Raw genomic sequence first — 12,895 nt, 5'->3', positions numbered from 1 at the left:
AATAAATTGAGGTTAATAAGGTTAAGATAATTCATTCTTGAAGCAATATTGGTAACATTAAATAATTTATAAGAGATCTCATTATTTTGATTTTTTTTTTGTGATGTAATCGAAGAGTAGTGTGGTCTCCTCACGTATAATAAAATAATGTACACTAATATTCAGCCATCTTCAAAATATTTGCTTGTTGTACAGAACATTGATCCCAGATCTGTTTACTGCTTACTGAATCGCAGTGTTTACTAGTGCATACAACAAACAAATCTCTTGTTTGGCTATAAACTTGAGTAAAATTTTATTTATTCGAGTAAAAAGTCAATTGTGTTTTTTCTATGACTCCAGGTTTTCTAGATTATTAAAGATTATGAAATATTATTATTACATTTGTAAGATACGAAAACGCACGATTCCTATTCGGTGACTAACCTCTTTTCTGATTGGTCAGAAGTTTATTGATTTTTAAAATGCAGCTACTGCGCATGCGCTACCCCCATCTCTAAGGAGGGTCCTGACGAACTCGACTAGCCCCACTCTCTTTCTCCCCGGCTTCAGTCAGAGTTAGACGTGTTCAGCTGTTGGTCTGTTATATTTAGAGTATAGTAGATATAATGGCTCAAGAATCACAGGAGTACGAAATGGGGAATGGAGAACAAGGACAGGAACAGTACAACCAAGATGAGCAGATGAATGGTCAAGAAAACGGTAGTGGAGACGCACCGGCCGACAGCGGTAGCGCCGAAGCCCCTGGCAAAGATGACGACAGGTATCTATCTTTCATTACAATTTTGTTCATATATTTCATGTGTATTTCCTTGTTTCCGTCCTAATTCACCTTTTTCGGCATATTTTCATAATAAATGTGTTGAAATATAACGTAATGCATCTCAGGAAAATGGCGTCGTTACACGGAAAGTTGGCGTGGCGAGCCAATCTTATCCCTTTTCATCCGTTGTATATTATAAGCTGGAAACAATTTACTTTGTCATAATGTATTGTTGTAATTATGGAATCGTTTTAATGTGTGTTTTATTAAAATTATTTTATAATTATTGTCTTCAAGTAGAGTTAACTTAAGCGTCGGTCTGCCATAATGGCGGAAGGCTTGGCGTCATGCACAGCCATTACTTTTAATTCTTTTACTTAGTTGTATTTTCTTTTAAGTGTTCTTATTGTAAAAACAGATTTATTCTTTCCCAATTCTTATGTACTGTAATAATGTAATTGCGTTTGTGTTGATATTTTCCAAATTTACTTATTCCCATTTTCCCACTTAATATATAGGTTGATATTTAATTAAAAACTAAATAAATAAAATTTCCTACCCCATTTTCCTCATTATTGTAGATAATTTAAATTGTTTGTTGGTATTGTAAATCTTATGTTTAATTTTGTAAATCTAAATATGTTTTAAATTGGTAAAGGAATAATTTTTCTTAAAGGAATTTTGCTAAACCTATCAACTTTTATAAGTATGTTATCTAGATTATTTAACTATTAATTTCTTTATTATTCCTTTACTGATTCTTTCTATCTTGGAAGGATAAATATTTTTCATAACTTATTGTGACCAGTTCTGTTATTATATATTTATATATAAGGGCCTTAAGATGGTTTATAACTATTTGCCCTGTTTATTTGTAATTTGTAGATGAATTTTTGTAACTGGGTTTTAGCATTCGGGTTGTATATGTACGAGTTGTTAATTGTAATGTTTAATGTGCTTCTATTCACTGGGGTTTGATTGGTCATTGTTATTATGTATAGTAATTATATAATTTAATATGTAATTGTATAATGAATTTAAATCATCGTTGCTGCTGGAATTATTGACTTTTGGACTTGGAACTTCAAGATATTTTGTAGCAAGTTTTTTTTCCAAGATTTTGTATTGTATTTTGTATAGGGATTGGTCACATCAGATTTATTTTAGTTAGATTTCTTTATTTATTTTGATGCTTGAAGCTGCCTCTTAAAATTTTTGTTATGCCTTCCAAGATATATTATGATTTAATTGTATAGTAATTTTTTTAAAATTTTCATTCAAATTTGTCAATTTATTTTCTCTTTTCTTGCTTTGTAATTTAAATAAAGTATAACTAACATTTAATTATTCAGAGAAGAGAAGTTTATAAGTCATACAAGGTTCTCATAATATGTGATATGTATGTGCACTCACTAACCGTGGATTACTTTCCTCAGGTTGAGTGGATGGACGTTGAAGCTTGGTGAGGACTGCCATCAACCCCATGGTATATATTGGGAACTATAACTAGTTAACACAAATATAACAGCATAAAATACTTCAAAGTTCTTAATTTGAATTAAAATCAACTCATGAACATTGTCAATCATTTTCCAGCTTATAAATTATTAATGTTAATATTTCATAAGTCAATTATTTGCAGATAATGATGGTTATTGGTTTTGCAGCAGTTTTGTATTCAAGCATTAATACTAATTTATCAGTAACTTCACAAAAAACTTAATATTTTATTTATTTTTTCTTACTGAAGTTAAAAGTTGAAAATTTAGTACTTCATTTGAGGTAGTTCTCTAGGCCTTTGTTCATATTTTAACTAATTTTTTTTTTTTAATGTTTTCAGGAAATTGTTTGTTGGTGGATTAAGTTGGGAAACATCTGACAGTAAGTTGTTTTATTAGTTTGATGGTATTTTTTCCTGAGTTTTTCTATTATTTTTATTAATGTATTTATTTTTTCTTTCAGAGGAATTAAGGGAGCACTTTAGCACTTATGGCTCAATTGATAGTATTAATGTTAAGACTGATCCCAATACGGGACGATCTCGGGGGTTTGCTTTCATTGTATTCAAAACCGCTGAATCAATTGACAAGGTAAATTAACACATTCGAACTTTTTTATATATTTTTTTATCAATTTATTATAAAATGGAATTGTTTTTTATATGATTAAATGTCACAGGTTCTTGCTGCTGGTGACCATGTCATTAACAATAAGAAAATTGATCCTAAGAAAGCTAAGGCCAGGCATGGAAAAATCTTTGTTGGAGGACTTTCCACAGAATTATCTGATGATGATATCAAGAACTACTTTGCCCAATACGGCAATGTAATATTTTTTTTACATAATTTTTTGTAAGTACTATTTTAAATTAACAATTCCTTTATTTATCAATTTTGTTTTATAGATTGTAGAAGTTGAGATGCCTTATGACAAATCAAAAAACCAGAGGAAAGGATTCTGTTTCATCACATTTGAATCTGAACAAGTCGTAGCTGAGCTTCTTAAAACACCTAAACAAACCATCAACGGAAAAGAGGCAGGTTTTTTATTAATTTTTTTGATGTGTTGTAGTTATATTAAATTATATATTTTAAGTATATGTTAATCTTACTTTGTTTTATGATTTAGGTTGATGTAAAAAAAGCCACACCTAAGCCTGATGGAATGGCCGGTATGAGGGGTGGACGTGGTGGCCGAGGCGGTAGAGGGCGAGGTAATTACAATTTTAATTAATATATTTTATGAATATTATATTATGATGATATAAATTACCAGTTCTGCTTCTGACTGAAAATGAAGATAGTTTTTAGATCTGACAAAGTTAAATTATATTTATTTAAAATTTAAAAAAAAAAATTTCTTACAAGTTCTTTTTTGTTTTAGGGGGCTATGGACAGGGATATGGCCAAGGATATGGTGGCTATGGTAAGTACTCCCGATGTTTTCTATTAAAGCTAATAGTTGTTGGTATTGAGGACTGGATAGTAGTTTTATTTATTTAATTTTTGTTTTGTTTTTGTTTTATTTTTTTCAATTATTCCCTTGCCTTCTCATCATAAAGTTAGGAAGTAAATTCGATAATTGTGGGTTTATCACAATATGTTTCTGCCACTCATTTCCTGAAATTTGCAATAGGATTAAAATTTTTAATTTATTTTGTAAAGTTCAGTGTTCTACTATGTATTTTATGAATTCATTTTTATTGCATTGAATAGGATATGGCGGATACGGTGATTACTATGGTAGCGGATATGGCGGTAATTATGGTGGAGGCTATGGTGGTTATGACTATTCCGGTGGATATGGCGGTGGTTATGGAAGCTATGGTATGTTAATTTTCTTGTTATTAATTAAAAAGTAAATAGTTTTTAATGGGGAATCTCTCCAAAATTAAAGTAATAAACCAGTTTCACTTCTCTAAATTAGCTACTCAATTGCTACTCTTTGAGTCGGATATTCCAAATTTTTTTTTAATATTTCATTCTTTTTTGTTTGAAAATGTATACTTAAGATAATGTCTGTTGACAGACGGCTACGGAGGCTATAGCAATTATGATGGAGGGTACAGTGGTGGTCGAGGGGGCCGAGGCAAAGGTATGGTACAAAATTGCAATACGTAGCCAATCCACTTGACTTTCAGTACCTTCGCTACCAAATTTCAAAATTTTGCTAATCAATTACTCTTGTGCTAACTCAAAATCAAAATCAGTAAACATATTTGTGATAGGTAATCATTGGCAATTTGTTTCCGGTCTTGTAAGGATACATTTTTTCCCTTTTTTAGCGTTGATACTGAAAAACAAGATTTTTTTTTCATTTCTTTAAATGTAGTTCAGTTGCATGAATTTTTTTTGTTTTTGTTTTTTTTTTCAATAATGTGATGGTCAGGCATTTCTTGTGGACGTGTTTCCAGCCCGGCCGCCCCTCCTCTGAACTCCTAACTTTTATTTTACTTCTTATATATACTATTTAATTCAGTCCAAGTTCCTTAAGGAAGAGGTTGGTTCACTTTATTTTGTCTCTGTTTTTATTTAACACTTTATTTTTCTTTTGTTTATCAGTGCTCAAATAAAGTTTCCGTGCCCCAATTTTCTTTTGTAATTTTTAAAAGTATATTTGCATGTAATTTAAAGTGTGCTTTTATATATCCGTTGGGTTTTCTTTGGTTAAAATAGCCTGTAGTTAAGTAATTAAATGCTGACAGTTTGTATTATAATAGTTTTTAGTTAAAGTTGTAACTCCTTGATATAAGCTCAAAGTACTAAATATTAACCTAAATACTTAATTTCTAATCATTTATTCATGGGTTCTCTTATGGATAATGGGAGGTTGATAATTTTGACGGTTATGGTTAGAGCATATTATTGTGTTGCAGGAAGTGGTTATGGAGGGGGTAAGCAGAGAGGGGGCGGCCGCGGTGCGAGGCATGCACCCTACTAGACACTGCCTCTCGATCCCACCTGGTAAGTCTTAAGCCCTTATGTTTTCATTTTTTTCTAGGAAAGTCGCACGTTTCTGATAATATTAACATCAGAACTATGAACTCAAATTAGTACCAAAGACATCGACGACCTAATTGATTAGAATTTTGAAGTGATACTATCATTGTAAATATGATAACTTGTTCTTTTATTGTACTATACTAAAATTTTATATGGCTCTCAACTTATATTATCTTATGATTTTTTCAGATAAGGGTCGTGTCAGGATATAGCACTAAGCTTATGGCAACTTTTCGTCATCATCATCATCGTCCACCATTACCATCTTTGCCATCTGCCAAGTGTCTATCAGTGTCCTCGAATAATCATTCCAAATTATTTGATGACGAAAATGACTTATTATATATAAATCTTATATATAAATTTATATTAAAAATATATCATAGACTGATTATGTGCTGTTATTTCTCATACTCTTAATTTTTCAAGGGTTGTTGTCAACAGCATATATTCGGGCATCTTTGTAGAGATTAGTATTTATACTGAAATAGAATTATGTGTTCTGTGAGTTTTCATGATTTAGTTGTATTGGTTTCTTTTTTTTTTTTTTTCCTGTTTTAAATTCATTTTAAGCAAATTTTTTGTTAATGTGATCATGACGATTCTTGACGTTTTTATCACAAATGGGACAATTTTATTATGTATATATTAATCCTTATGTTCTCCCATTTTTCATTGTACTCTTAATACAAAATAAAATTGTCACAAATATTTCTTGTGTTAATGTTTCTATCCTTACTACTTACCCTTACCATAATAGTATTATTTATTTGTTTTAAGTGTGCATAATCAAATTTACTGACAAAACCTATTGGTATGGTTCATTTGTGCTCTAACATAGTAGATTACAGATTTTTTATTAGTACAAGCTTCTTAGTCTAGAACATAAGTTGTTCAGTGGTGCACCATTATGAAAGTTACTAAATGCAGAACTAATGTGAATGGAATGACTTGTTTCCTTTCAAGGATTCAATCATTCCTTACAAAAAGAATGATAATGTTTTAAAATAAATTAATTGTTACTAACAATAAAATTTATAACATGTGATTGGCATTCAACACGTTTTGTCAACCTATGCAATTCAGTTGGTTTCTTACTGTCTTGGATTTATCTTAAGGAATTGTATAGCCAAAATTTATTAAATTAGCTGCTGTTTTACACTAATTCAGGAGATATACTGTCGCCCAGAAATCATTATTTATTAATGCCTTAGTGTTAGGCTAATTTAATGGACACTGTCAAGTCTTTTAGAGGAACTATTAATTAAAAAATAAATAACTTCAGTTACTATTACCTATACAACAAGAAAAGGAATGGAAAATGTCCTAGTTATAAAGCCTGTGAACAGTAGGTTGCATGTATGTTAGTAGATGGATTACTATGAGTAAATATCACTCTTGCAAGGTCAGGGATTTGGCATGTTATTGTGACTCCACCTAATTCAAACTTCTAAACCATTTTCACTGAGTGAGGAGGTAGTTTATATTAAATGCCATATTTAGTTAGTTAGTCCATGCCTTTTATTTTATTGAAGTTCCTCTATATTTAATCATTTAGTTATAGCTTGACCTTTCTCTATGTTTAAGGCTGGAAAATATTTGGCTTAAATATTGCCTCTTCCTGCGCTATGACTGGTTAGCAGAGTTGGGAAAAAATTAGGTATAGTTGAAGCTGATAGCTAAAATTCATGAATATGATATTTATCGATGGTTCATTCATGAAGAAGGGTTCTATCCATTGCAATTTTAACTATTGGTTTCAACTGTAGCTAATTTCTACCCATCTTTGCTGGTTAAGAAGCCTTTCTCAATTATTTCAGACATTGCCTTCTAGCTCCAAATCAAATTGACTATTTTTATCCAGGCATTTGAAGTTAATATAATTCTCTTTAGATTCCTCCCTATCCTCATGACTAACGTTTTATAGAGTTTATGACCATATTTTTTTTTTTTAAATTCTTTTAACCAGCTGAGGTTAAAGGAAAAATAAATTAATATAGACTTAAGTAAGTAGTGAGAGGCTCACTGGTCTCAGATTGGCATTTGTGGTATTTTTCTTTGGCCTTCTGAATAGGTTAAACCTTATCTAAAATAAATAGTCAAACTTAGGCTATGACCTTCATGGCTTCCAGTTAGTAAATCTTACCACCTATTAGGAGATGATGGTTGGGGGTGCTGTCAAATGAAACACAAATAAGATGGAGTAGCTTATAGCTCTCATAATTATCATGTATCTTGTCCTACTGTACTGATTAGATTAAACCACCAGTATATGACATGACCTTGATCTCTTGAGGCCTGTAAGACATCTGTTTTGGTGGTAAGGTTAAGCTCCTACACTTCCTATTCTTTTTTAAGGACTTTTTCGAAAACCTGTCTAAAGTATAGGTCCTTGGTGCTGTAATTGTCCCTCTTCTATCAATCCTTCGACTCTATCTTGTTCTCTTTTCTTGGAATAAATCTTACTAAGGATCCTTATGAATAATATATCTCTGTTGTTGCATTCTCTACTACCTCCTTGAAGATAGGGATAACAGCTGCCATATCTTCCAGGGTTTTCTTTTGTTTCTACTATAAATTTAAAAGGTGCAGCATTGTCTCTCTTGTTTAGGTTCCATGCATTTCAGGAGTTTTTTGTCACCTTCAAATTTCTCCAGTTTAATACTCAGATCAACCATCCTTTCTAGTAATTTCCTCTCTCCGCTCCGCCTTTTCATTATTTAATTACCCTTATTGTTTCCTTGACACTACAGACCAAAGTTTGTGGCTTCCTCAATGAGCCTTCCCCTATAGACTTAATCTTGTGTGGCTATCCACTAATTATATGTTGTATTTGTCTATTTCATTTAGAATTAAACGAAGTGATGATTTTAAAACATGCCATTGTCCGACTTCTAAGTCCCTATGACCAATTCCGAGTAGTTTACTTTGGTAGAGTCTAGATTAATCTCTTGTAGGCCTAATAATAGTTCAATTTAAGAGGAACAGGTTCCCATTTTACTGACTCAATTTGGTCGCTCTAATGAGAATATTTCCTTTTGTGTCTGACAGACTCGAAGGAACTCTCTCTTTCTCATAATCTTAAAAAACGAAATACTTCAGCCCAGGATGGGTATAAGCTGCAGTGCTAGATTATGGAGAAAAGTTTTGGCCAGCAATTGCTAGGTGATATGTAATTTAATCAAACTACTAAACTACCTGATTTTATACTGAGTCCATTGATAAGAAAATGATAGATTTTCATTTTATGAAGTCCGAGCTATGATCAAGAGGGTTTCTCTTTCATTTCTGTATTGGACAGCAGATCATGTTCTCACTTTAAATGCTGTATTAAAAAAATCGACGTGAAAGCTTAGTTCACTGTTTTTTAGCTGTCAGATATAAATAAAAATAAAAATTTTATATCAGGACCAAAAAAAGAGTATGGTAGCTGGGTAAAGATTATGTGGGTTCCTGCCCACATAATATCTGCCACATAATCCATACAACCAGAAGGTTGTAGTCCGGTACAGTTATTTGTGGCTCCTGCTAATTTTGAGAATTTGTCTGAAGCAAATGTGTAAGTATTTTTTTTAAATACATATTTCAACTTAAAAATTATTAACTAACCTAATAAACTACTTTATTGTAAAATTTTATATCTTGTTTTATTTATAATATTAATATTGCAGGATGGCGGGGCAGAGGTAGACATTGGAAAACAAAGAAGATTTAAAAGAAATGTATGCAATGGTCATCATCACTAAGGAAGTGTCTGAAGATTTCTCTGCAATTTGTTTTTATTTTGTTACATTTTATAACCATTACTATTATTGTTATTATATTCCAATTTGTATCAAAATAGAAAATAAATCTGTACCTGCTACAACCAATGAAGAGTCAGGCGTGCAGTACTTTGTAAGGAAGTACTGTTGCTAGACCAACGGTTGTGCTAGGAGGTGATTTAGTTAGAATCACTCAACTCCCAGCCAGATTTTGCCCTTTTTTTTAAAATTTTACATTCTGTTATTTTTATAGACAATGATAATATGATCCTAGAGCTCATTCACACCATATTTACAAATTTATAAATTAAATGGTAAAAAAATAATAAATAGGAGAAAAAATGAATAAATATAATAATTAATAATACTTATAATAAATTTATAATATACTATAATTAAAATTATAATATACTATAATAAACTTATAATAAATAATACTTATAATTAATAATACTAATATTAAATAAAAATAGTAATACTAATAATAAATTTAAATTAATACTAAATTTCCTTATTTATTAAGGGTACCCACTTCATGAGGCTCTTTGAAACCCAAAGGGCTCCCGAATCCACTGGGTTGACTCATGCATACAGTAACGGAATAAATAATTAATTTACTATTTATATATCACAGCTGGATTCAAACCCAGGTTTTTGGAGTTAGTAGCACAGAGCCTTGCCTCCCTATTTGTATCTTTAATATAGATGTTTATTTAACAATTTGGTAATCTAATTATAGTATTTGTTTATAAATTTTTGTTTACCAAATTTCCCATCAAAACAATAAATAGTAAGTAGGGCAAATGAGTATCTCTCACTTAAATTTTTTTTAGCACTGAACAGACTGTGTGAGATACATACAACCCATACCATACAATATCTGCTAGTATCAATTTTTTATTGGCAAAAGATATTTTTTTACATACTCTAGAAAAGAAGTTCTCAAAGTGAGTGCCAAATATTAGAAAAAAGATTAAAAATTAAAATAGCACATATACAGTGCATTCCAGCATTTACTTTTCACACCTCTTTTCCTATTTTCCTACATACTCAACCGCTCTAAGGATAATTGTTGTGACATTTTTATATTTTTTTTAGCTTGACAAAGGTGCTGTGATTTTTTTTTAGGATAAGAAGGGTGCCATGAATTTTTTTTAACCCAAAAAAGGGTGCCATGGGGAAAAACTGCTGCTCTAAGATAAGATAAGGCCCTGTTTTACTAATTTTTTTTTTTTATTTGAGCAAAAGGAGTTTTGTACTTTAAGGGAATAACTAATGAAATTTAAAATAAATTTTACTAATAACAAATTTTAACCCAGGTATAGGTGACGGAAGTAATTCTGTTGCTGTTATGCCTGCAGCTCCATATTCATAGCAACAAATATTCTTTAATCAAACTAATGAAAGCAAAAGGTTTTTTGTGGATGACTTAGTGGTTATTGTTAGCACTGAAGTTAATCAGCCGTAGGTAATAAATGAACAAAAGAATTGTAAAGACATGGGCACCAGCTTAACAAAAAGTATAGTCGTGCAAGTAAATATAAAGAAACTAAGCAAAAATAATGGGGAGCACCATAATCACCAGGGTTGTTAACTTGGGCCCTAAAATGAGCAACATAATATGCAAAGTAATTGGTCTCTATTTCAAATTAATTATACTATAGTTTGTAAGAAATAACTTTTTGAAAGTTGTTTATGTTTAGGAATATATTTCTTCCAATTATATTCGAGACTGAACCGTGGATTCCTCTCAGTAAGTCCCTAGGTAGAAACATTGCTGCAGAAATGAGATTCTAAAAAAGATAATGGGGACAACAAGAATAGATTGCATGTTGAATCGAGCAATAATAGAATTGCTGATTATTCTCCTTATTAGTAAGACTTGTATCATTATCTAGCAAAACTTGTCTAAGAAAAGTTTGTTGTTACTTCTCAATGATTTTTAAGTTATTCTTTGCTTAACTCATTTATTGACTAGCAGTGACGTATTTCAACCATTTGTGGCACAAGGCAGAATTATTCTTTGGACTTCCCTCTATCCTGAAAAAATAAACAAATAATGAATACCCAGACATTTTTAAGTGAATAATAATAACCATCTTGTATGTGATATAAAAAAAAATTAGGTTTATAATTTTTTCAATAAACTTATTCATATAAAAAATAATGTAAAAAAAGGTTTCTGTTTTAGTGCTGTGCTCTCTTAGTAAGTCGGCCACTACCCCCTTTATTGAAACACTGATGTCCACGAGCCTTTACAATCAAGTTTAGGTACACATGGTTAAGCAATATTTTATATCTTAAGATTTTTTGTTTATTTTTCAATAAATTAAAAAAAAAGTTTACACATCAATGGATTAGCTAGAGTGTTGTGTGTACTTCGAAGGAGAAATAATCAGAATTTTAATTATTTGAAAATCTATTCTAATTTATCTTTATGATATTCAACATTGAAAATCTGTTTTAATAACTAAATTAATGATTGAAAAAATGTATGAGTTGCTTAATAAATCAGCTTTATTCATCCTAAAGGTTAACAGCTTCCAAAAAAAATAACCTACTATGTCAAAAATTACTTTATTTTGTTTTAAAAAAGATAGTTTATTATTGGTTTTATACAATTTATATATATATTAATATAATTTACTGTTGAAATTTAGGATTTTATTATTCAGACCTGATTTAAATATAGATAAGACATAAGATAGTCTGGGGTGACCATCAATAAAGGTATCAAACTAGTAAAAGAAAACTATTTATTGTTAACTAACGTTTTGCTCCACTTTACATGGCTTCACCAGGACTGATTATATGTTAACTGCCAGTCGACATTTCTGTTTCTATCTGACAACCCTGCAAAGTGGGGTGTAACATAGGTTAACAATAAATAGTTTTCTTTTACTACTTTGATAACTGTATTGCCACCCTATCTTCCTACCATCTACTTCATACAGTCGACTACTTTCAATAGATATGTTTCAATTGAATATACTTCTTATTGATTTTGGCAAGTGTGTACTTTAGAAGATTTTTATTTTTTTACAGATGTTTCTTTATAAAAAAGCTTTTCGAATTTCCCTTACAATATTCAACATTGAAAAATTCTTTCTATATAACTATAATGTAGATATGAATATAAACGTCTGTGCTAAGATGATTTTAAAATTATGACTTTGGCTAAGATGATTTTAGTTCATGACAAATTGAAAACTACCAAGGGAAAATGGGTGAAATGACTGGGAACTTTGATGAACTAGTGACTATTTATTTCTTTCCTTCTTCCTTTGGAATGTATTCATCTTAATTTTCATAACACTGTGTCATTTAAGGAATTGCTTTAAAATATGCTTAAGTTATGAAGTTATTTATGAAGTATCTAATATTATCATAGTTCATTATGCTGTTTAAGAGACTCCTATTTGTAATTGATCGAGTTACTAGTTTTTTTTTAATTGGAAATTAAGAATAAGATTCAAAAATACAAAGAAAATATTCATAGTGATTTACTGAGGTTTTTTCCTTACTTTTTAAAATATGGATTAATTAAATATATTTTTTTATATTTCATTGGAAAATAATTCAAATTTGAACTCTAATATGAAGAAAATATTATTAAATAGTCTAGAAATTTGAATTTATTTATTTATGTGCGAGACCAGCTGATTTAGTACGCATTTGCCAATATGTTTAATTTTCGCGGCGCCTAATAGGATTGTTTTATGATATCCATATAAAATGAAAATAAAAAATGTTGACATATTTATCTAATTGAAATGATATAGATTTTCGTAGTATTTGGAAATATTATCAAAAATTATAGAAAACTATCAAGACCTCATGGTTCCGGTTCACCTCCCCCTTTGCGC

At 30.3% G+C, this 12,895-nt stretch overlaps 1 protein-coding gene across 6 annotated transcripts; it reads left to right on the top strand.

Annotated features, from left to right (window-relative positions):
- The first annotated feature begins 521 nt into the window (after nucleotides 1–521).
- Nucleotides 522–5,976, top strand: sqd (RNA-binding protein squid). Of its 6 annotated transcripts, none has more exons than XR_001343688.3 (11): nucleotides 522–763; nucleotides 2,604–2,644; nucleotides 2,726–2,853; nucleotides 2,942–3,088; nucleotides 3,168–3,299; nucleotides 3,392–3,476; nucleotides 3,647–3,688; nucleotides 3,979–4,089; nucleotides 4,292–4,357; nucleotides 5,264–5,370; nucleotides 5,455–5,976. XR_001343688.3 is itself a non-coding variant. In XM_014426289.3 (11 exons), exons 1-10 carry the CDS (start codon nucleotides 609–611, stop codon nucleotides 5,201–5,203), a joined length of 972 nt encoding a protein of 323 aa, XP_014281775.1. In that variant the 5' UTR covers nucleotides 522–608; the 3' UTR covers nucleotides 5,204–5,226; nucleotides 5,455–5,976. The 6 variants fall into 6 exon arrangements, 4 of the variants coding, with proteins under 4 accessions (XP_014281775.1, XP_014281777.1, XP_014281776.1 ...); XM_014426289.3 differs by lacking the exon at nucleotides 5,264–5,370 and adding an exon at nucleotides 5,139–5,226; XM_014426291.3 differs by lacking the exons at nucleotides 4,292–4,357; nucleotides 5,264–5,370 and adding an exon at nucleotides 5,139–5,226.
- Nucleotides 5,977–12,895: the final 6,919 nt, after the last annotated feature.

Source organism: Halyomorpha halys, unplaced genomic scaffold, assembly GCF_000696795.3.
Source record: "Halyomorpha halys isolate HHAL.00 unplaced genomic scaffold, Hhal_1.1 Scaffold567.1, whole genome shotgun sequence".
Taxonomy (NCBI): Eukaryota; Metazoa; Arthropoda; class Insecta; order Hemiptera; family Pentatomidae; genus Halyomorpha; species Halyomorpha halys.
The sequence above is the reverse complement of the archived record's forward strand: the minus strand, read 5'-3'. Positions and strand labels throughout refer to the sequence as shown.

Coding starts and splice junctions, on each gene's coding strand:
- sqd (XM_014426289.3), top strand. CDS start 609: ATGGCTCAAGAATCACAGGAGTACGAAATGGGGAATGGAGAACAAGGA. Junction 764..2,603: donor CCTGGCAAAGATGACGACAG/GTATCTATCTTT, acceptor TAATGTTTTCAG/GAAATTGTTTGTTGGTGGAT. Junction 4,090..4,291: donor CGGTGGTTATGGAAGCTATG/GTATGTTAATTT, acceptor GTCTGTTGACAG/ACGGCTACGGAGGCTATAGC.